The following is a 24,545-nucleotide window of genomic DNA, read 5'->3' on the forward strand; positions in this document are numbered from 1 at the left end:
GTTGTTGGAGTTGCTGTAAAGCGGACTGCCATTCCGGAGGGGCTGGTATGTCAACAGGTTCTGCCATGAGAGGAGATGTTGATGTAGAGGCTTCAGGATGATGAGGCTCAGGGGGTTTTTGTTGTTGATGACGTCGCTGGGCTCTAGTAAGAACCATCGGCTGGAGGGTGCAGCATCTGTAAATCCCGAGAAGGGAGGCTACGTACTGGTGAAGCGGCTATAGACCATCCAGTATAGTAAGGGCGATCCTCTGGTACTAGGCTCTCACGAGAGTCTGCAACTGGAGAAGAAGGTACAGGAGTAGGGGCAGCTACAGGTGTCAAGGGTGTATACTCCGGTGTAGAGGGACGCACCGTAAATGAAGAGGGATGAATTCTTCAGAATAAGTGCAATATTCATGAAAGATGATGCTACACGGGTAGAATAGCACCCAGATAAGGATGACGCCTGAGCATAAAACAATAATGATCCAGATCCTGTGCAGAAGTACGAACACGGATAACCCACACGTCGAATTCTCGGAGGTGAGAAGTCGGTGTGGCTATCTGTATGCGGTAATGAGTGGGCTGAAAATAAGGGGGCACACTCACTGGAATAGGGGTTGGGGCTGGTGGAGAAACACGGGTAGGAGAGGGCACTGTGGACTGAGAGGGTGTATCTTGTAAATAACTAAAGTCATAGGTTTCCTCTGCCATAAGCCGTCGGAGAAGAGGTAGTGTGTGTCCACGTGATCCCTTAAAAAAAAAGGTATTGGCCCCGGAAGAGTGGAGAGCCCGAAAAAGAATAAATGGCAGGTTGCTGATATGTTAATATTCCACTTTAGGTGAAATATGTATACCCAAGAAAATGGAAAGATCACACCTGAAGTAGGTTGCCATAGTATTGCTGGAGAAGAAGCACCGAGGTAGCCGCAGAGAACACCATCATAGACCGCAGGAGCCTAGCAATGAAGAAGGGTGCTAGTTGGTGCGCAGAAGATCAAGGCAGATGCCATTTCGTAGGAACCCGCAAGGTAAGTGTATGGGTTTTTTTTTTTTTGAAAATGTGCTGATCGTTGGCCGTGGGGTGCTCCTTAAAAAAAAAAAAAAATGCGCTGGCCGGCAGCTTCACGTCGGGTTCTCCCTTCGTTTTTTTTTGTGTGCGCGCTGTTGTTCCTCGCTGGCGGGTTTCCTTGCGTGCGCTGGCGCTGGCCGTTAGGTGCTGGCTGTCGGTCGCTTCACGTGGCTGGTGAAGCCACGTGTAATAAGGCTTAATATAAGCCTTAAGTTATAAGGCTTTTGGTTTTTGTGTTGTTTTTATATGAAACGTCACGTTTTTAAAAGAAAACGTGAAGAGGCAAGATCGAAGAGTGGCGCCCCCTGCGTGGAGAGAGATGCAGCCCGAACAAAATGCGATGAGGGCCTCCAGTAGAGCACAGCATACTACAAGCACTTAGATGGGTCTCTGATATAAGTCTCTGCTTCCCATCGTTTTTTTTTGATGAAATTGGGAAAATGCTTAATCAAGCAAAATTGGCAAAATTGGGTAAAATTAAATGGGGCATTCTCTCCTGCTCTTCCATTCAACACTTGCTACACCCAATTTTAGGGTTTGGGCGGGCTGATTTTAGGGTTAGGGTTTGGACTGATTTTAGGGTTAGGGTTAGGGATTGGGGATCTCACAGGGCGGAAAAAAGTTTGATCTGATACCACTGTAAAGCTTTTATAGCTTTATTAACATGATTAAGACTTAATTGACAATTATAAGACAAATGCTGATAGAAAGATTGAGATGTTTGCATTGAGACAGGGGCCTTTCTTAAATAGAGGCCGAAAGGGTACAAGTGAAGAGACACATCCCTGGGAAGGGGTGTGGCTCTTGAGTCAACGGTTATGTCCTTTGGACTTAGGGGTGTGCCTTTTAATGAATAGACATGTCCTTTGATAGTGACCCATGTGTAAGGGTGTGACCCTTCACAGGTGTCCTTTTAGTTAATAAGGGATTAATGAGTAATTAAGGAGAGATTAAGAGAGTTAGTCACAATCGTGACAGTTGTTCCCACTGTGTACCGAATTCCTCGGAATCCGCGTACGTGTACTTCATGTCATCTAGTCTTGTACCAACAAGATCAAGTCTAGTGGTCTGAATCATAGTCACCTGTCCCTTCTTGCCCAAAGCATCGGCCACTGGATTGGCCTTTCCTGGAAGGTACTCAATCATACCACCGAATTGCTGGAATATCTGACTCTAGCGGTGTTGTCGATCACTCCACTGTGCACTTGGCATTGTTTGAATCTAGCATAATGCCTGATGGTCAGTGCGAATCTCAAAGTCACGGCCATACACAAAATGTTTCCAATGTTTCAAGGCCTGTATAACTGCTAGGAGTTCACGATCATAGACTGAGTAGTTTCTCTCTGCGGGCAGTAACTTACGAGACATGTAAGCTACTGGATGACCATTCTGTTGCAATACACCTCCAAGTCGTCCCACGAGGCAAGTGCTAAACAAGGCACTTTTGATAAAGCCACCTTGAGGTTCTTGAATGCCTCCAACGCTCGTGGAGTCATTCGAATCTTTTGCCTTCTTGTCTTCACTCCCTTTAGCAGATCGGTGAGATCTGTCGAGAGGTCAGAAAACTTGTCGATGTGGGTGGAATATGCCTGGCATATACCCACAAATGATCTGATGTCATAGATTGTCTGAGGTACTTCCCAGTTGACAATCTCGGCCACTTTAGCCGGATCAAGTTGAATGCCTTCAGCACTAATTATGTATCCCAAGTAATGCACCTGGAACAGATAAAATTCCGACTTCTTTTCATTGACGTAGAGCTCGTTGCTTTCCAGCAACTTAAGGACTTTCTCCACATCAATGTCATGCTGCTCAACCGTAGCTGAAAATACCAGTATGTCGTCCAGAAATATGAACACACACTTTCCAATCAAATCCCGGAAAACACGCATCATTATGCGGTTAAATGTAGCTGGGGCGTTCGTCAAGCCAAATGGCATGACCACAAATTCATAGTGGGTCCGTTTCGTACGGAAGCCTGTCTTGGGGATGTCCCCCTCCACGATCCGCACCTGGTGGTACATACTCTTTAAATCAAGTTTCGAGAACACCTTTGCTCCATTCAGCCTTTCGAGAATATAATCAATTCGAGGCATTGGGAATCTGCTCTTGATAGTCAGCTTATTGAGTGCACGATAATCGACACACAAACGGGAGGACCCATCTTTCTTCTTGACAAATAAGATCGGTGCTGCAAATGGCGACACGCTGGGACAGATGAAGCCAGATTGCAACAATTCTTGGAGTTGGCGGTCCAACTCCGATTCCATTGCCTTGGAAAGGCCATACGGAAACTTGCTCGGGGGGTTTCGAGCTTGGGAGGAGGTCAATCTTGTGGTCCTCCGATCTGGACGGGGGGAGATGGGGAGGGAGGCTGTCCCGAAGAAAAATCTTTTGGAACTTTTCATGGAGAGCCGAGTACTTCTCAGAAGCACTGGCCACCGTCTGGGCTGTCTGGATGTAAATCATCGTACACTGTGCGCCTTTCCTGACTGCTCGCTTAGCCTGTAACTGGCTTATGAGTGGAAAGTTCGGAATTCTTGGCTCACACTTAATGGTTACCGGGGCGTTTGACACATTCCGATTGATCTGGAACGTGTGCTTGTCCCACTTGACATCAGGAAGAAACTTGTGAAACCACTAAATACCCAAAATTATGTCTGCTCCTACAAGAGGGGCAACCATAAAAGCACGCACAAATTCTATGCCCTGAATAGATAGTCACAGGGGACAGACCCTTGGAACGGGGGGACGCCGTCCCGGGAACACTGGGACGGGGACGGAGGTACGTCCCCAGCTGGGCGTCCCTCACAAGGGACGGCGTTCCGGGGACGGATCCAAGAGGGGACGGTTGTGGGGGACGCCTGCATGGGAACGCCTACAGGTTACTGTTTGGGCAATGGTCACATTTTTGGCCTTTTCTTTTGGCCGTTTGGGAGGGGCTTTTCATGGGCCTATAGCCTTGGCCCATAGGCCTTGAGTCTTTGAGGCTTTGGGCATTGGCCTCTCTCTTGCCTCCCTCCCTATAAGAAGACACACACACACACTCCCTCTCACACTTCAAGCTTTAGCTTCACACACACACACACTCTCTCTCCCTCAAGCGGCAAGCCTCAAGGGCCAAGGTCTCAAGTTTCAAGCTCTCACACAAGCAAGCTGTAGCCTCTCAAGACACACACTCTCCCTCACACACTCTCTCTCTCAAGCTTCACACACACACACACACACCCCCACCCATCCTTACACTCAAGTTCTCCCTCAACCTTCAAGGCTCAAGCCTCACTCACTCTCTCTCTCTCTCTCTCTCTCTGCCCGCCTGCTGTTCGCCGCCCCCTCTGCCCGTTCGCCGCCCCCTCACTGCCCGCCTGCTGTTCGCCCTGCTCGCCGCCCCCTCACTGCTCGCCTCCCCCCCCCCCTCTCTCTCTCTCTCTCTCTCTCTCTCTCTCTCTCTCTCTTTTGTTCAGTACTTTTTCATTTTGTTGGGATGACAGAGGATACCCCATACAGGAACTCCAATTTGTCTCATAGGCCGAGTTCGGTCTTTTGGAAGACGTTAATAAAATCTTTCTTTCTTTCTTTCTTTCTCTCTGCCCGCCTGCTGTTCGCCGCCCCCTCACTGCCCGCTTGCTGTTCGCCCTGCTCGCCTCCCTCTCTCTCCTCGAACCTGTCGCCTCCCTCCCAACTTTCTCTCTTTGAACCTGCTGCCCTCCCTCCCGCCGGCTGCTGTGTTCGTCGCTTTCTCTCTTGTAGCCGTCCTCTTTGTTCGCCGCACAGTACTGCTGGCACCCACCCTTTCTCAAATATGCTGGCCCGCCTCTCTATCCTATAGGGTGTAGGCCCCCCTTTCCCCACCCACCCTTGCTCAGGCCCCCAAGGCAGCAACATAACTCTCTCTCTCTCGCTTCTTCCATGGCTTCCCCCTTGCGCAACCCGACGAAGGCGACCTTTATGGTCACAAACAAGAGGATAACAAATGTGGAAAAGGAGATGAAGGAATGGAAGGCGGAGATGGAGGGATGGTGGAAGGAGAAAGCCAACTTTCTCCAAATGGTATTCAATGAGGGTAAGCGGTGGAAAGAGGAGAAGGAAGACCTCATAGCAGAAGTCAAAGACCTTCACGGGGAAGTCAACACGCTCAAAGGCGTAATTTCAGCTCTTCAAGGGGAGCTTGCAGAGGCTAAGGCAAATGGTGGACTTGAAGAAGGTGAAATTCAGCCATCCATGATAGAAGAGCTCAAAGTTATCAAGGAACAAGTACAGGCAATTAAGGAAGAAGAGAAGCAACACGAAGCGCAGACTCCCTCATGGGTGGAAGTCATCACCAAGACTCAAAGGAAGATGGATGAAGCAGAGAAGTGGATAGAGGTCGCCAAGAAGGGTAAAGGTAAGGAGATAACAACCCCTACACCTACAATCATTAACATGACTTTGGAAGAGGAACAACGAAGACGTACACGTGCTTTGCATGTGAGGATTCCCGGCCTTAAAGACGGGGATAAAGTTGAAGAGGAGGTGAAAGAGCTTATGGTGTTGATGGGGATTGACAGTCCGGCACACGCAAAAGCCTGGAGAGTGGGCAAAAAAAGCGGAGGCAACGGGGAAACATCAAAGGAAAGAGCTCTCGTACTTCGCTTCCCCTCTATTGAGGCGAAGGAGGAGTTCTTGAAGAGGCGATCCACTTTAAAGAATACAGGCATTTTTCTTGGTGACGATCTTACTCTTTCACAGCTTGCACATATGAAGGAAGTCATGCCAGAGATTAGGACGGCAAGAGAAAAGGGAAAGATAGCATTTTATAGAGAAGGGAGGGTGGTCATCGTGGAGCGACGCTCTACATGAAGGTGCGAGACCTATGGGACCAAATTAAAGTTGGCAGCCTAGAACTGCAATGGATCCCTCAGACTTGATGTAGGTGCGTTTGAGGACAGCTTTAGAGATAGAGATATAGTCTTCTACTTGGAGACTCACCAGGCCCCTGGTCAGATCATGCCACAGGTGACAAGATACAGATGGGAGACAGCTTGCAGAGTAGGGACGAGATCGGTACACAGTAGTAGAGGATCAGGGGGGGTTGCAGTTCTTTTCAGGGAGGAGCTACAACCGCTTCTACACATCGTTCGGAGAGATGATCAGGCCAGATATATGTGGGTGAGACTGAGGGCCGACACAGGCAGATTCTTGTATATTGCCATATGCTATTTTGCTCCTAGTACATCGACATATGCAGCACCTAGAGGGCAGTCTCCTTTCTCTGTGCTAGATGATGACATATGGGAGTTCTCTAGGGATGGAGACATCATCCTGTTAGGGGACTTTAATGCCGGGACGGGCAACCGCCAGACAGCCTTTTATGATACCTCAGAGGAGATGCTCAGAGAGCTGGACACTCTGGATATGGGATTAGACAGATGCTCACATGATGTGGAGTGCACAGAGTATGGGAGATATTTGGTAGATATGGGGACTGCACATGGGTTGGCCATACTTAATGGCTTGCAGAGGTTTCCGTCAGCAGCTGGATTTACTTGCTTTCCACATAGACATGGTGCTAGCACAGTGGATTATGTTATGGCTATGCCGAGCTTTGTTTCATGCATTGAGGACTTCACAGTTGGATCTCGGCCCATTGGGGTAGTAGTGGATCATGCATTGTTGACATTGACCATCTCTTTTCACTTTACCACAGCTCAGAGGACATGAGGGGCAGATCACACTCGATATACTTTTACTTCTGAGACTGATGCTGTCTACACAGATGGGATTTATAGACGTCTGTACACAGAGGAGCCAGGGAGACCTTTGGAGGAGCTGACCCATATACTGACAGAGACTTTACAAGATGCAGCGAGAGAGGCATATCCACATACTCAGCCTGGCCAGAGACAACGTTCTCGGTGTATGCCCCAGAACAGCTGGTATGATGAGGAGTGCAGAGAGACAAGAGCCCGACTGCAGCGGAAGGTTGCTTTGGGAGTCACTACTCACTGACAGTCACGTATTGCCTTCCGGCGCCTTGTGCGAAGGAAGAAGCGGGCCTTCCTTGCTCAGCTAGAGCAGGAATTATACCAGTTGTTCTTGAGCTAGGATTCAAGGGAGGCTTGGCGTTTGTTTCATGAGTCCTCCCTTGCTTTGGCCATCACCTCTACAGAGGTCTGGGGTAGCTATGCAGCATCTCTATGCAGTTCCTGGACAGACACCTTTTCCTGACCCGCCGGCACCATGCCCACAGACATGTACTTTCTTTACCGCAGAGATGGTAAGGAAGGCCATTGATAGGATGAAGACTGGGAGAGCATATGATCATGATGGATTGGTTGCTGAGCACTTTATTCATGCGAGAGACATGCTGGCAGAGCTTCCAGTAGTGATGTTCAATCGTGCTGTGTGTGAAGGCTTACCTGAGACTTGGAGTAGGTCCACCATCGTGCCTACCTTCAAGTCAGGGGACCCTATGGAGCCAGGGAATTATCGCACTATTATGATTGGTCACACACTAGCACGATTGTATGCATCCATTCTTGAGCAGCAGTTGAGTAGATGGGCAGAGAGAGAGGGCATTCGAGTAGAGGGACAGGCAGGGTTCAGGAGAGGTTTCTCTACTCTTGACCACATCTTGACTCTGCGGGCCATTATTGAGGAGGGCAGGTCGCATGGGCGATGGATTTATTGTAGCTTTGTGGACTTCCACAAAGCATTTGATACAGTGCCCAGAGCCAGATTGATGAGGCGATTACAGGAGATGGGGGTACCCACAAAGCTCATATGGGGGATTATGGCTTTATATAGATCAGTTTTGCAGGACAGGTACGCACCCCAGAGGGGGTCTCTACTTTGGTTCACTCCACTATAGGAGTGAAGCAAGGTTGCCCGTTATCTCCTTCATTGTTTGGTATGTATGTGGATGAGGCTTCTGACTACATTGAGAGATTGGGGGACAGAGGAGCCCAGCTAGCAGGAACATGGATCCCACTATTGTTATATGCTGATGATATTGTGTTGATCTCTGACTCCCCTGAGGGTATGCAGCGTCATCTGGATGCTTTACATGAGTTTGCACATGATAGTGGATTGTCTGTCAACCTTGGCAAAACCAAGGTTATGGTGTTCAACACCACGCCAGAGTGGGTTAGGCGATCAGCTCCCACATTTACATATGGGCAGGAGATTGTGGAGTATATAGATGCATATACATATCTTGGGGTAGTATTCAGTGGGCCAGTGTTTTCGATGAGGAGAGCAGCAGAGACTAGATTGACTAGAGCACATGCAGCCCGGTTTGGAGAGGATGTGTTCGCAGGTTCAGTTTCAAGAACCTCGAACGAAACTTTGGCTTTTTGACACTCTAGTGACATCAGCTATGCTTTATGGAGTGCAGATATGGGGACCTTCAGTGGGCCATCACGGCGCAGGCGGATGGAGAGGTATGGAGAGGCCTTTGGTATCTATGATTGCTAGGATGATTAGAGCCAAGGCCGTGGTACCTCATGAGATTATTCGAGCAGAGCTGGCGGCTGTCTCTCTGGTGATTGAGGCTCTTACGAGATCAGTCTCCTACATACATGGCTTGTGGGATCTCCCCCGAGACAGATATGCACGCCTCGCCCTTGACTCCTCCCGACAGTTAGCTTTACAGGGAGACACGGCTTGTTGGTATGGACAGATGACATCTTGGTTTCAGGCACATGGTTTTAGCATGGACAGATTGCCTCCCTTCCAGTATTCTCTGGATGCACCCTCTCTCACTCTCACATGGACAGAGATTACCAGACTCATCCGTTAGGATTTAGTTCAGCTGGACATTAGGAGGACATGGATACAGCCGACTGAGGAGCTGGGCACGAAGATGGCTTTCTATAGAGAGCATTTTCTTCAGCTCACAGCAGATGGTTTTGTGATCAGACCCAGTTACATGGATGTACACTTGTCTCATGCAGTACGATGTGCTATTGGTCAGATTCGCACATCCTCACACCAGCTTGAGATTGAGATTGGCCGATATAGAGGTATACCAGCTCAGGCCAGGATATGCCGAGTATGCCATGGGGAGCCAGAGACAGAGCTGCATTATATATGTCATTGTACTGCATACTATGAGATACGTGGTCGTTTCCACTGTTTATTCAGAGAGGGTTTTGGACCACTTTCCAGAGTCATGGGGTACCAGGACTAGAGGTGTTTGGGATTGTTCTTGCTTGAGCTGCGGAGATATAGAGATAGCCTGCTTAGGCGCACAGAGAGCCAGACTCAGAGGCACATTACAGACTTTTTTAGTCCAGCCATCACTGCGCCAGATGGACCACAGCAGCAGCAGGACATGGATACCGCCCACACCGGCGGTACACTGATTGATTGTGCGATTGAGCTTGGGTGGTCCAGACGCCCACGACTACGGAGGAGGGCATCCCAGCATAGACGGAGGTTGCAGCGGCGGATTCGGATTATTCTTGCGAGACATGCGGGACACCAAGTCAGGGTGCTGACCACAGAGGATATTGAGGAGATCCGCCAGCGTCCGATGCGGCACATATTATGAGATGGAGGCACCTCCATAGTGTACCCCCCGTCCCATATGATATTGTATCCCCTCACTGTACTCCACTCACCTCCATAGCGTACCCCCCCCCTCACTATATTCACACCCTATAAGGGTTTCTGTTTACCTTCCAGTTCCAGTTTCATTTTCTAGGTGCCAGTAGTATCATCTTTATTTTTCATTTTCTGGTTTTTTATCCAGACATTGTATCAGATCCACCATGATGTAACTTTTTGGTCTCATAGGTCATTATGGCCTTTTGAAGACGTTAATATAACATTTCATTTCATTTCATTTTATTTCTCTTACAGCTTTGTAATAATTTCGTGGAGGTCCCATGGGCCGTTTATCGGCTCCCAGAGGACGATAATACATTCTTCTTCTTCTTCTTCTTCTTCTCAAGCTATCTAGTATCAAGTGACAAGGAGGCATCCATCATCCATGGCATCCTCCTCGTGGCAGTGGCTCTTCAAGTTCCAACTACCCGTAGAAGGACGACGGGATGGACATGGTGGGATGAGGTCAATCACACCCCATCCCCTCATGGAGGTGGTGCACAACCATGGACATGCAAGCTTTGCCCGTAGAGGCGAGTGGGTGGTGTTCACAAAGTAATTTTTAAGTGCCGTTCCTACCCCCGTCCCCGTTCCCTACATATCCCCGTTCCCCGTCCCCGTCCCCGTCCCCGTCCCCCGTTACCGCTTTCTGGTTTGGAGTAAGCTTAGACGCATTGTTCGAGTTCTTGGAGCCAGAGGCTCCCGGGCTCTGTCCTGGGGAAGACCCCGTCTGGTTCTGGCCTTTGCCCCCCGAGGCGGTAGCCCTGGGAGAAGCCGACTGGGAAGTCTTGGGCTTGCCACCGTTATGTTTCATTTCTGCACTCTGCGCAAGCGAAAGTGCGTCTTCAAAGGTGGCTGGCCGAAACATACGCACCTCCCATTGGATTTGCGTGTCAAGGCCATACAAAAATTGCCCTTTCTTGTCCGTATCAGATAAGCCTAATTGCAAATATAAGGTTGAAATTCTATTGGCAAACTGAAGGACTGGTTGCGCGTTTTGATGCGCTCCCCTGAACTCGTATTCGAGTCGCTCAAGGTAGTGGGACGGTAGAAACCGTTGCTTAAGGTTGCGGACAAACTCGTCCCACACATAAGCTGCCATACCTAATCTGGTGTGGGCATGAGCCCACTGAGTCCACCAAGGAATGGCCTCACCTTCCAAGTACCAACTGGCTAAGATCACTCTGTCAGTATCTATTTTTCTAACTGCGGCAAAGTAAGCTTCAAACTGATGTAACCATGAATAGAGAGTTGTGGGATCGAGTTTATCATTATACTTACTGAAGTTCATTTTCTCGGGAAAATGATTCGAGGGCGCCGCCGATGTCAATCTGGCGTCCAAAGCTGCTAGGTAACGCTCGTGCTCCACGCGTTACATGGCTTCGTCTTCATGTTGTCGGATCTCCAATGCACGTATCTGCAACTCAAGCAAAGAGCTCGGCTGTGGTCGTGACCCCGCGAGAGGGTCCTTGTGTCGAGGATCTAGAATCTGGGATATGGAACGAGAGGGAGGAGGAGATGGAAAACGCGACGTTGGAGAACGGGTACGCTCTTCCAGAGCCAAGATCTGCGCCTTCTGCTCGTCCAACTTGGTTGTCTGGTTTGCAATTGCTCGCATCATCTGCTGGAACATATATGTAACACTCGAGCCTGGTGCCCTAGTTGGGCTGTTTGGTGTACTCTGGTCCCATGGTTCTTGGTCTCTCTCGTCGTCGAAGCTCGCCATAGCAGAAAAATGCACTTCCTTTCCGGAACGCAATCTGACCATCCACTATCTGTGTGGGAGACGTCCGGAGGCTTCCGGAGGCTGAAAACCAACCGTCCTTTGAGGGACAGGAGTCCCTCCGAAAAGGGTAGTCCACCGGCGTCTGAAAACCAACCACACGAGCGAGAAAAAATTCTGGTTTCTTTGCTGAATCTTTGCGCTTGAAGTAGGCTCTAATACCACTGTAACATGCGGAAGCTTCGGAGAAGATCGGTAACTTAAAAGCTCAGAAATCAGCACTCTTTTCGCGATGGAATTAACGCACAAACTGAATGAGGATGTGCAGAAAATAGAGAGAGAGAGAGAGGGAGAGATGGAGAAGGTCACAGTATTGGGTCCCAAATACCCTCTTTAGGGCCCCCCACCACGGATGGTGTATTTGCTTTATTAGAATGATGTAAATCTGAAAAGCAAATACAAAAATCTTGACCTTTCTTGGCTGAGAAAATCCCTGCCCCCCTTGACCTGCAGTCTTTCACCCCTTTGCTTAGCACCTTCTTGGCTTGTCTAGCCCCTTTTATGCTTGAGCTCTTGGTGAGAAATGAGATGAAATAATGGGATTGTGGGCTCACCTATTTATACTACTCCAGCAATAGCAGTCGGCCAGCTGAAGTCCAGGCGGCCAGCAATAATCATGTCCCACGACTAGATAATAGCATTAAATGCTAGGAAAATCCCATAAAATGCTGCGCATTGTTCCATATATGGCTGGGCATCATGCGCCTTATTCAGGATGGGCTGGACACTGTTTTGCAAACAGTCTGGGGGCTGGGCAGCCTGTATGGGCTGCCCCATACCTGCCCTACAGCCATACAAAGACTGTATCTCCTGAGTGTTTGCCCTTAGCTTGCCCCTAGGGCTGTCCTACAGCCCCTCCATGGCTGGTGGGTTCAGCCAGGGCCTTCCTGGCTCTCATGGGGTTGGTTTCACACTACCCCCATGCCCACACAAAGACCCGGGGTAGCCCTATGGGCTGGCCCCTTGTTCTAAAAGCAAACCCTAACTAACTACTCAGTGATCTGGCATCCGGTACCATACCAGATACATAGAATCACTGACATCATTCCAGAGGGAGACTCACAGCACGGACTGGCGCTGGTTCATGTGCAGGACAGTGCACACCTGACCTTGGACTCCTGTGTAGGACAATGCACACCTGACCTCGGACGACTGAGATGGATCCCTGGCTGACTTGTCGCGGACTGGGCTCACATGGGACTAGTTCACCATCCCAGGTCTTGCACCTTCTGTACAGATATGTCCATGTGGCATCCAAGTGCGGGATGCACGTGACAGGAATCCACTACCAACTGTACCCAGGCTCCAACTCCACACCCTAGGGGAGTTCTTAGCGAGAGCTCGATCCATTCTGCGAGCCATACGTCCTCTACCCAGAGCATCGGGTCCCTCCACCACACAGAGATCGATTAGTGAGATTCTTCGCCAACATTACACGCTCCCATCACAGAGGCCTGACATTCACTCCATCAGATCGGTTCTGGCCGAGGTGGGTATTGTCATTAGCTGAACATAGTATATCTCACTCTACACAGGATCATCTGTTGATCACATGTACTGTCAGATGTTTTGATTTTACTGTTTCTTTCAGTTTTCCATGGCTGAGTATATCTCTGGTACCATTGTATTACTTTTGGTCTCATAAATGGACTCACCAAAGCCTTAATTTCACAAGCCGATCACCTCTCTCTCCCATCACAAGTCTTAGAAGAATGCGAGATCCTAGCACCCCCCATTTGAGTAGCACAAGATACACCCTCTTGACCGCCCGTTCAATTGGCATGATCCTCTAGATAGAAATAATATTGGCAAGGCCATCATGATCATGGAACAATGGCAACACCTAGACCCTACTTCCCATACCAATAGGATCATTGATCACCTCGATATATGCCTCATCAAGATTTATCTAGAAGAGATGTTCAATCAGTAGTCCAGATCACATCACAAGAGGGACCAAGGGGGATACAAAAGACGATAGGCTAGGGTAGCCCCAAGAATGCACAACCTCATGGGTGAGCAACCTATGTGGTAGCAATAACCCTCTTCTCCAGGCTAAGTATTGGAAGGAGTATTGTTATGCTCCAAGGTTTTTAAGATCAACCCTATTTATTTCCCAATTGAAAACAGATGGGCTTTTCTTTCTTTCTTCCTACAGCTCGCTTTTCTCTCTCTCTCCACCATGGAGTTCCACCCGCCATAGCACTGGTCCTGCAGAAATCCTAACCCTAGTTTCTTTCAGGAAGTAGTAGTAGTAGTGGTGGTGGTAGTGGTAGTAGTAGAAAATTGCATCTTTGGAATTGCTTATGTATTCATTTGCTTTTAGTTGCTGGTCAAACTGAAAGAAAGAAGATGGTTATTATGGTCTAAAGATTTGCAATTTTTGTTTGATTTGTATCCAGTTTGGTGATCTTCTGTTTTTAACATGTAGGAGTATTATGCAATAGCACACTGTACTGCTGGTGGCTGTGCAAGTATAGCAACTTCAATAGTTTATACACCCAGCGAATGTGTGAAACAGCGGATGCAAGTTGGCAGCTTGTACCGTAATAGCTGGTAGTTTTTCTCCTATTAAAGAAGTAGCAATTAGTTAGGAAGCATGCACATGCTTATGAATCCATCAATTGGTGTGAAGTCCTCCTCCACCCAATCATACAAGCTGTTGTGCTTTTTCCATAACACCACTTATTTCTTGTACCATGGGTTTTGCAGGCTTGCTTTTTTGAGCATATTGAAGAATGGTGGGTTGTCTGTTCTATATTCAGGATGGGGTGCTGTACTTTGCCGCAATGTCCCTCAATCCATTATCAAGGTGAGAAAGACGGCTCCAGTCAGACCTACACATCAGTACTTGATTTTAACATATTGATTGATTCATGTAAAAAGTGAAGATGAAAGATTTGGTTCTATAACAATATGATTTTTTATTTTTTTCCCCATGAATGCAAGACCCATGGCCTAATTTCATGGTAGCGGCTTGCAAAGCCAGCCTTACTAATGCAAGCAAGTTCGATTTTGTTTCATGTTTGAAGAAAATGTTTATATTTAGTTTTTGGACTTAACTTTTTTTTTTTGGGGTACTCTGGATGGACAGTTTTATACCTATGAAGGCTTGAAGCACTATGCGCACCCTGATGGTACACCACTTAGCACATGGCAAACGGTGAGCCCCATAGCACGTGACTAAGCTTCATTGATTGAAGAGATCCTTCCTTCATATTATTGTCATACATTAAACAATGTGCCATTTTTGAAGTTCTGTTATTATTTTTTTGCTATTAAAAAAAATTCACAAGTCTTTTATTCTCATCAAAGTTGGTTGCAAATGCATTTCAAACGGGTTTCGTAAAATCAGCCCAAAGTTTCCTACAAGTTTCCTACCTACAGGTTTTTGCATGTACAAAATTTCAAATATATACTGTATAAAATATGTAAATATAACACTAAATGCATAGAATACATTGAAACATCAATTTGAAGTCTACAATCTTTGAATCACAAATAATAAAAACCATATAATCATCCATCATCAATGTCAAATGATCATGATTCATAGATCATGGTCCATTGTCCATGATCCATGATCCAATAATCTATCATTCCATGCCACAAAAAAAAAACATACATGACACCACATAAAAAACTTTGTCAAAAGAGTCGCATAGATTTTGACGTTAGATTTGGGGCAAAAAAAAAAATTCAAAAAATTTAGTTGAAAAAAACGCGTTTCCTACAAGGAAACGTTTCTAAGTTTCCTTCCCTGAAGGAAACGCGTTTCCTAACTACTGTGTACAAAACACACAACATTTATTACATATCTTTTTCGGGGGAGGACCTGGGTAGAGGACCCATGACTCAACACACATAAAAAACGTAAATGTTTCAGAAGTTTTAAAAATTTTCGCATCTAGAATGTTGGCGAAGATGCCATTATCCGCAATGTCCATGAACGCTTGCGAACTGAAAAATGGAGTTCCAAATGCGTCCAAAACGCGTTTTCTTCTTCAAAAAATCAGTCCAACGGACAATATAGTTGCCTTGTAGCTCTCCTCCCGTAAAGAAATCTCCTTAATCGGAGTTCGTTTGCCTGTGTCTCTCGAAGAGTACCTGACAAGGGTGTAGTAGCCAACACAAAGGGGGAAGAGTAGATGAAGCTCTTACTGTTGTACTGCTTCCTGTGCTTCTCTTGCTTGTCACTCAACCCTTAGCATGAACTAGGCTCTGATACCATGAAAAGATGTAGGGGAGAAGAGAGCTTGAGCTCTTGCAAGCACACACAGTCACATGAATTCTAGAAGAGAACACACAAGGTAAGAGGCTGAAAATTCTTCTTCTTCTTCTTCACACAACAAAAGAGGTCTACAAAGAAGATAAAGTGACTAACACACATAATAGAGTATATATAAGGGGTCCATAATGTGAACACGCTAAGAGGAGTGGGTAGATGTGGACTAGTCGGTGTAGTCCAGCTGTAGAATCTCTGGCGAAGATATGTCGGTGCCAGCTACCAAACCCGCCAATGATGTAAATGTCGAACGGTCATGCGGGCGCCTCGTGAGTGTCAGCTCATGTTGAGCTTGACATCTCAACAGGTAGTTGGTAGGCAAGGCTAGGGGAGACGAGCTCAGCTTGAATGCCTGTCTCCTAAGACTGTTCGGTAGTCGGGTGGCAATGTCTTAGTAGCTCAGCTCTGTTGGTGGCCTTATTAGGACTTCCGCGAGGTGGGCGGTGCAGTCGAGAGGAGAGCCACTAAAGGGGCGGCGTGAACAAAGAATGCAACGCGGCATGGGAGATCGGGGATGAACAGGCGGTAGCGACGGAGATGAGTGTGGCCGGGGCTCTGCGTGGCGATGACGGCTTGCTTTGATACCATGTTGGAAATTGGGTGGGAGACCAGTCTTGGGAGGTCACCCACCCAAGTTGTGTTCATGCGCTTAACTGGAGGTTTCCACAAATTGGTCTAGCCATCCATATCCCAAAACCTTAAGATGATGGAGGACCTCCGGTTTGGGGAAATCTCCTAGTGCTATGCTTGGCACCACTTTTCTCAACACCACCCGTCCTCCCTTCCCCCCACTAGGTGAACTTGTCCAACTTTTTCTTAGCTAAGAGGTTGAACTTGTCCATGTTTTCTTAGCTCAGAGGATCATGTAACTTGAGCCACTAGAGAAGCCAAGTTGATCTTCTGAGGTAAGAAAATATGGACAAGTTCAACCTCTGAGCTAAGAAAAAGTGGACGAGTTTACCAAGGGGAGGTGTTGAGAAAAGTGGTGCCAAGAGTAGCACTAGGAGATTTCCACAAAATGGATAGACTGGAGGTCCTCCATCACCTTAAGGTTTTGGTGTCTGGATGGCTAGATCAATTTGTGGAAACCTCTAGTTCAGTGTGTATCACTGCATTGGCGTGAACACAATTGGGATGGGTGACCTCCCTGGACTTGCCCCCCCCCCACCCATTTTTCAATAGATGCGTGAGTCTTTTTGTGTTTTCCTTTTTGCTTATACTTAATTGTAGGGTTTGTTAGTGTGGGGGATTTACAAGGGTCCCGATTGTACTCAAAGGGGACGAGGTGATCCATTTGGAGGCCATGCATGTCAAACCATGTAGTAATTGGAGACTATCAAGAGCTGCTCTGTGTCCTTGTTTAAGGTGCTTGGAAGACTCAAATGCCAAGCTCCGGAAGCAATTTTTGTCTAGTGTGTACATGTGAGATATGTAGATGATAGTTTGTAGAAGGCCATCAAGAGCCAACAATGCCGCCCCAAACTCACTCATATTATCTCATGTGGTGGCAAGGCCTTCACCTGATCACGTGGGAAAACATTATCACTTGCACTCTCTCTATCCTCCTCTCCAAGGTCAAGCCCCCAAGATGAAGCACCATACCTTTATTGAGAAAGGCACAAAACCTAAGGTTTTGGAACCTCTTAAAATGTTTCTTGACTTTTCTTGTCAAATGTTTCTGGAAATTATGGGTCAGTGTTAACCTAAAAAAGATGAACGTAACAGGTTTATGGGATGAAGCAGATCAATAAGTATTTACAGGTTTATGGGATGAAGTAGATCAATAAGTATTTACAGAAGTATTAATTGGAAAAGAAACTAGTATTCAATCATGTTTTTGAGGTGAAAGTAGATTGAGAAGCGTTTATAGAAATATCTAGTCCATGCTATGCATGATGGAATTGATGGTTTATTGTCTTGTGGATGACTACCATGAGGTAAGGTGGATTTGGGCATCTTCCTTGATTCATGTAGGTATATGTTTTTGAGGTGAAAGTAGATTTTAACGCTTATGTCCTTGAAAGGTATTGGGCATTGTAGCAATGTATGTGTGTGTGTGTGTGTGTGTCCAAATTACACAACGATATGCCAACTTTGGGGTATTCCTTGCATGGACTACTTTTTGGGCATTGTGGACAATATGGGAAAATAGAAATCAGATACATTTCGGACATGTTCCCCTGGATCAATACACCTACTTCCGACGCTTGTTGAGACAATCTAGACCTAGACCTACATGACTGTCGAAACTTGCACCAAATAGACGATAAGCAATATATGGCCTTCTTTGATTGCTTCTAGGCAGTCAATTCCATGGGTCCTATGTAGGGACCTCAGTCGTATAATGATGTTTTTTTGTGGGTTTTTTCATCTCACAATGAGGTTTCCCATTGGTAATATAAGAATATACTAAATAAAAAAGTGTGTCCAAGTTACACAGTTTTCCTTTCTTGGACTAGATACCAGGCTTTGTGGATGATCTACCATGCACGGAATCAGCTGATTTTCTGCCGTGATGAGATCATATGCTTCGCTTTTTTCAAGAGGTCTCTTTACCTTTCACTCCGAGATTCTTTTGACCTCAGGGATCTTTCCTTTCAACAGTTGGAGATGTTTTCCCACTGTTTCTGAAATCTGAGTAGTAGCTGTCCCACCTTGGGACAGCTAGGGACAGCTATGAATGTACTATACTTTCCTTAATGAAGCTGTGGTTTCACAAAAAAAAGAGTGTGCACGTGCGCATACGTGTGTGTGTTGTTTCAAAGTTTCAAAATACAAGATTTTGATTTTTTTAACAGCGTAGAAGTTTTGTGCAAATATCAAAGAAGGCATTATAACCTGCAATTGATTCTGTGATTGCTGCTTGTAGCTTGCTTTTGGAGGCATGGCAGGATCAACTGCTGCATTTTTTACAACACCTTTTGATGTTGTTAAAACTCGATTGCAAACACAGGTAGGTATTATTAACTTGCTGATACAAGAGTCTCAGAAGGGGATTTGCATGTTTGTTTCATAGTTGAATGCATAATGAGTGTGTTCTCTACAGACACCAGGTTCAATCATGCATCAGAAAGGGGTTTTACAAGCATTCCAACTTATCACAACTTCAGAGGGCCTTGGTGGACTTTATCGGTAAGAGGTTCTTACAAAAGTCATTGCTCGATAACTTTGTGGGGTCTAGGATGAGAAATGTGATGGGTCCCAACACTTCACTCTCTTTTTAGCACAAATGTGTGTTATACTTCCATCTCTTCTTCAAGCCATTGACAGTCGATAGAATAAACTTTGCAGGTTTGAATCCCTATTTTTTGGAAGCAACTTTGTTGTAGTCCTACGTATATTTATCATCATTTGGAAACTTGAGAGGTTGAAGGGGAGCCCATGCTGTATCTCATTGCTGGAGTCATAAATGTTTTAAGCTGGAGGTTCTTGGGACCTCTCTCATTGTTGGCTTTTGCTTTGGTCCCTTGGGCGGACAAAAAATTGCTCATGGCCTCTGCAACAACGAAGAAGAGGAAGGGGGCGAGCGGAGGGGTGGTGGTTCCGTGTGAGAGTTTGAGGGGCGTCCTCGGCGGGCCTGCCGTGAGGGGAAAGCTCTGGCAAGTGCCCCATTGGTCTGCAAATGAAGAACTGCCCGGGGGAGATGTATCATGTGAATACTTAACTCGCTGCAGTATCAACCCCCACTCCCCTCCCCCTTAAGCTGGGAAATGCAATGACTTGAGGAAGAGACTCCGGAGACGGAACCCCTGCTGCCCTGGCTACCACGGAGGCCGCAATATGGAAGGCTTCCAGGACCTATCCCAAACCACCGTCCAATCAACTACAAAAGGGGATATACTTCTTTCCAGGGTTGGGAAAGTAGACTTTGAGGCAGGAAAGCCAGATAATCCTGCAAGGGGGTTGGATGCAGGGTCGAAGGGGTGATCCCATCAAGCGAACAACTCCTGAGCACTACGTAATGCGATGGGGTCTGCAAGCACCCAGTTGACTGCTGCAGGGGAGTCAAACTCCACCTGGGAGTAGTCGTGCCCAAGAACATGAATGCTGGAGATTTTTTCGGGCTCGCCAATGAGGGCTGCCTTGAGCAAATCCCGAATCTGACTGCGTGCTAGTTGGCTCCCTACAATCTTGCAAACCAGTGAAGAGGCCACAAGGGAGGAGAATGTAGATGCCAAGAGCTGGAGGTCCACTTTGGAATAGGCAAGGGGGGGTGGCCTCGGTTGGGGATTGCAGAGCGGGTGCCATGAAGTCCTCCTAGATGGGTGAAGACCAGAGAAGCCGACTCTTGCCAAAGGAATAGCAGCCCAAGTGCTAAACCTGTTAGGGCGGGAGCACGAGAAAAAAAGGGGGGGTGTGCGTGTGTGACGGACAGGCAAGGATGTGGGTGGTGGCTGTGAAGGACAAAAGGAAGGAGATGGCGGACGTTAGCAGAGGGAGGAGAAGTCGAGTTCCTAAGTGACTTCAATTGTAGTCACAGTGGCTCTGCTATACACTGTAACTTGCTGATAGATTAAGAAATTGTAGGTTGCTTTTTAGTACTCTATGAACCGTATATCTCACTCTTGAAGATCTCCTCACACTTGCTCTCTGAGTGGTCCTCGTCTTCCTTACACCTGGCGTGTAAATGAAGGTATTGCAAACTCTTCGTCCAAATCCTGATCGGAGCCACTTGGGATGTCTTCTATATTGACACCACCTCGTGACACATCATGAGTGCTCATGGGATGATCCATTTTCTTCTTGCCTTTCCTTGATGCATGTACCACATGTGTCTTAACTACATGACTAGTACCTCCTTCCTAGTCACATCCTGTGAACTAGTCCTATGTAGGAGGAGGAGACGGACATGTGAGGATGCAGGCAGCGGTGAAAGGCAAAAGGAAGAAGATGGCAGACAACAGTAGAAAGAAAGTAAGAAAGTTATATTAAATCATAGTAACAGGGGACGGAGGAGACGGAGGGCCGGGACGCAGAAACGCTGATGGCACGGAAGCGGTAAAGCTGTTTACGCCCTTATAGCATGCCACACTTCCACACACGCATGCAAACACACCAGAACACCAGACCAGAGAGCATGAACAAGACTTATATTTCAGAAAGGACCTTGACCTTTACAGCGGCGGATATCCCAGATATCCCAGACACCAGCTTCATCAAGCACCCGCTCGTAATCAGTCCTCTCCAGCTCCTGGTCGCTCCAAATCCCTTCGCTCTTTTGCTTCTCTGCAGCAGACCTCTTCACTCTCGGCACTGCACCTCAGTTGAAGTCCTCTCTGCTACACCTCCAGCAATCACCTTCTTCTCCTTCACTCTGCTCTCTCCCCTCGCTACCAACCACACACACAAAAAACCAGCTCACTTGAGCGATCCCTTTGCACTATCAGGCTTTATTCCCTCTCTCTTTGCTTTAGCTACCAGCCGCAGCAACCTGCTTCACTGCCAGTCGCCAGCCTCTCTGTTGCCTCTTCTCTGCTTTGTTTCTTATGCGTGCCCTCCACGCTTGCAGCCCGTCTCTGTGCAGCCAACACCTCAAAGGCGGCCTTTGCTCTCCACTATCACCAACCCATCATCCTTGATCAAGGCAGCTACCATGAAACCTAGGCGGACCCCTTGCTCACTTACAGCAGCGCCTTCATCCCTTCATCCGAGAAACACCCAGCTCCTAAGGCGACCACCCTCTCAGGTCTCTCTCTTCAGCTGCGCTCCTCTGGTCCCCAGTGTATCACCAGCCCATAATCAGCCCCCTTGGTGGTTCTCCCTGCACGTCGCCCACCTGCAGCCAACCTCTTGTCGGCCTCCTTCTTTTGTTTTACCCCCGAGCGGCTCCCCTTTCAGCCGTTAATCACCAGCTATTGTAGCAATGCCCATCACAACACCTTCCGTGCGCCTATGCCAACTCCTCGTCAGTAGCTTCTTCTCTCCTCGTCACCCAGCTTCAAAGGCGATCCTTCTCCTTCCTGTCGCTTGCACGTCCACGTCTCTGCCAGTAGCCCCACCAGCTCACTGTTCGTGTGTATCCCCGTGACACCACCACCGGCCTTTTCTTTTTCCTAGACCCCCAGGTGGCTCCCACACGTCAGCCCTCTCAACGCCTTCTCCCCTGTTGCGCTCCTCTCGCCAGGCAACTCCTCAAAGGCGGCCTTTGGCTCTGTCCTGTGGCTACGCCAGCGAGCCCGCACCCTCTACACCGAACATCCTTCCCTTTTGTTTGCAGACAGCTGCGCCGACTCATCCACCACCTTCTGGACTATATGCGCTGGCAGCCACTCCCTCTTCCACGTAGCTCTGCCCTCTTATGGCCACATTTTATTATTTTTATCTCTTCTAAGGTCTAAGAGAATGGCCACACCCACCTCTTCACACCAATACCCAATACTACCTTGGCCACATCCTTATTTGCCCATGTTCCACACACCTTCTCCAAATGCAACTTAATGCCCACTCCATTTGGACGCGCACACAACTCAAGTGGCCGAACAGTTGAGACCATCTCCAGCAACCCTCGTTCCGGACAAGCTGTGCATCCAGAATTTCATCTTTTTTCCTGCATATACACTTCCATCAAAACTCTATGCCTGACTACCGCATCCACGACGCCCACACCGAGTCAATGGGTGCTCCCATGACCTTATCAGAACACGAACAACACTCATGTACACATGTACAAGTTGAGGTTGAGGTTTCCACAAAACTTCACACATATTTAGCAACCCCCTTTGTTCTGCTGAGACATTTATGTCCAGCAGCTGTACAAATAGAAACCACTTATCCCCTTGAATCAATCAGAAACCTCGGTGCATCTACCTTCCAATCCTTCAAGCATCTTTGTCTATCAAACAACCATTGATAGATCCTGTCATGACCTACTTTCAGCAACCCCCTTGGCTCTTTAAATATGGCCTCATCACCATATTCTATTGCATTTCCCCCTCCAGACCAGCTCACATATCCTCGTGATGGAAACAACCACTCCTCACCTCTACTCCCCTCTGACACATCTGACTCCCACTCATAATCATATTCCGAAATAACAGATATCTCATCATCAACTCCCACCTTATGATCACCCAATTTGTAACCCACATCATTGGCTTCCAACCCTACCTCTGGGCAACCTGCCAGACTAGAACTATAACCAAACCACTCATCCATATGCTGAACATCCACATGTGGCGTGTCCACCATACACTCACTTCCTTTCAGCCCATCAACATCAGACATAGCAACCTCATGCACTGTAGACTCATCATTGTCGCTTTCCTGCAGTTTCTCCAGCTTCAAGACTATTGGCGATCCTCCAAGACTCTCCACATCTTGCAAAGGCATCCCTACCAAGTCTAAGCTCCCCAAACTCCCAGGCAAAGCATCTTGGTCCCCTTGACCAACAACAATAGTCTCACATGCATCCTCACCACTGACAACCACCAACTCTTGGGCATGACAAGGAACACACACCTTATGATCAGCATCCACACCTGCAAAATCTATCACACCATTATCCAAAACAGCATCTGCCCCATCATTAGTCATACCATCACTCCCTTCTTGCACAACTGGCATGCAAGTAATCTTCTCCAAGGAAGCCAACTCCAACAGATCATCTAGTGCACTATCAAGTACACTATCCAACTCATCATCCACACTCTCACCACAGGCTGCAATATCCAACTCATCACCCGGATCATCCATATGCACTTCATCCACAGCATCTTCATTAGTAACACCTTGATCATCACTCTCTACCTTGGCTGGCTGAAGTACTGGCACCTGCAAGTCATTACTCTTTTCTGAATCAAAGAGATCATCCAAGTTATATCCATACTCAAACTCATCAAGCTCCTCAGTGTTAGCAGCATCACCCTCACAATCTGCAGCATCATTAATAATCTCATCCTTCTCCTCCTCACCTCCTGAAAGCTCTTCAGGGCTGATTCCAAAAACCTCATCCTTCTTCATTTCCAACAGATTAATCTGTCCCATATCCTGCTGTGCAAATGTGACCTTATGGGCTTCACAAACATTGGGCTGAATTGCATCCTTCATCTGCATACTGGGGCCAATCACCCCATCATTCATTCCCAAAGACAATTGATATATGCCACCATTAGCTTTGGCTGGTCTCTCACATTGTGGACTCATATGACCCCACTCACCACAATTCCGGCATTGCACATCACACGGATACCCTCTCCCTCTTCCAATATCTGCTGAATTTCCTTCAGAATCAGATGATGCATCAGTCTTCCTTCCCATAACACCTATGCCTCTTCCTCTTCCTGCAGACTCTATCCAATTCACACTTAAAGACTTCATGAGCTCCACTGCTTCATGAACTTCCCTCTTCAATGAGTCCTCCTGTCTAGGAACAACAGCAGCTTTTCTTCCAGGATCTGTGGCACCTTCACAAACCTCTTTGGCTCTTCCCGCATTCCCAACTGCCTCAGACGCTTCACCTTCCACTCCTTCTCACGAGCAACTCTGACAGCCTCCTCAAAGCTATCCAGGTTCTTCAGCTCCACCTTCAGACAGATCGTTGGCTCCAAACCAGCCACAAACCGCTCCCTCTTTATCATTTGTGGGGGTACTTCAGGAATCAGAGCCTCACACCATAGACTCCACAGTCTACCAAACTCTATCAGATACTGATCCACATCCTGACCGTCCTTCTGCTGAATGTTACACAACTCCTTCCACACTTCATTCGGACTCTTCACATGGACAAATTGTGCTAAAAATGCAGCTCTGACTACACGGTACTCAGGATCCTGTCGATGAGCATTCCTGTGTGCAGTCATAAACATATGTAGCCATGCTTTTGCATCACCCTGCAAG

The 24,545-nt window shown here is 47.5% G+C and overlaps 1 protein-coding gene across 5 annotated transcripts in view; it reads left to right on the plus strand.

The window, feature by feature from the left end:
* LOC147622909 (uncharacterized) overlaps window positions 1-24,545 on the plus strand; it is a 101,572-nt gene that overhangs the window by 41,059 nt on the left and 35,968 nt on the right. For all 5 annotated transcript variants that reach the window (XR_015269554.1, XM_086822518.1, XM_086822519.1 and 2 more), the window contains exons 3-7: window positions 13,857-13,981; window positions 14,138-14,237; window positions 14,520-14,588; window positions 18,580-18,663; window positions 18,757-18,842. Coding sequence is in view for 4 of the 5 variants with exons in the window: in XM_086822518.1 (XP_086678644.1) it covers window positions 13,857-13,981; window positions 14,138-14,237; window positions 14,520-14,588; window positions 18,580-18,663; window positions 18,757-18,842 (464 nt within the window). In the remaining variant the exon portion in view is untranslated. The remainder of the gene's footprint in view (window positions 1-13,856; window positions 13,982-14,137; window positions 14,238-14,519; window positions 14,589-18,579; window positions 18,664-18,756; window positions 18,843-24,545) is intronic.

This window comes from Cibotium barometz, chromosome 28 (assembly GCF_041138505.1).
Source record: "Cibotium barometz isolate CiBa-2024 chromosome 28, ASM4113850v1, whole genome shotgun sequence".
Taxonomy (NCBI): Eukaryota; Viridiplantae; Streptophyta; class Polypodiopsida; order Cyatheales; family Cibotiaceae; genus Cibotium; species Cibotium barometz.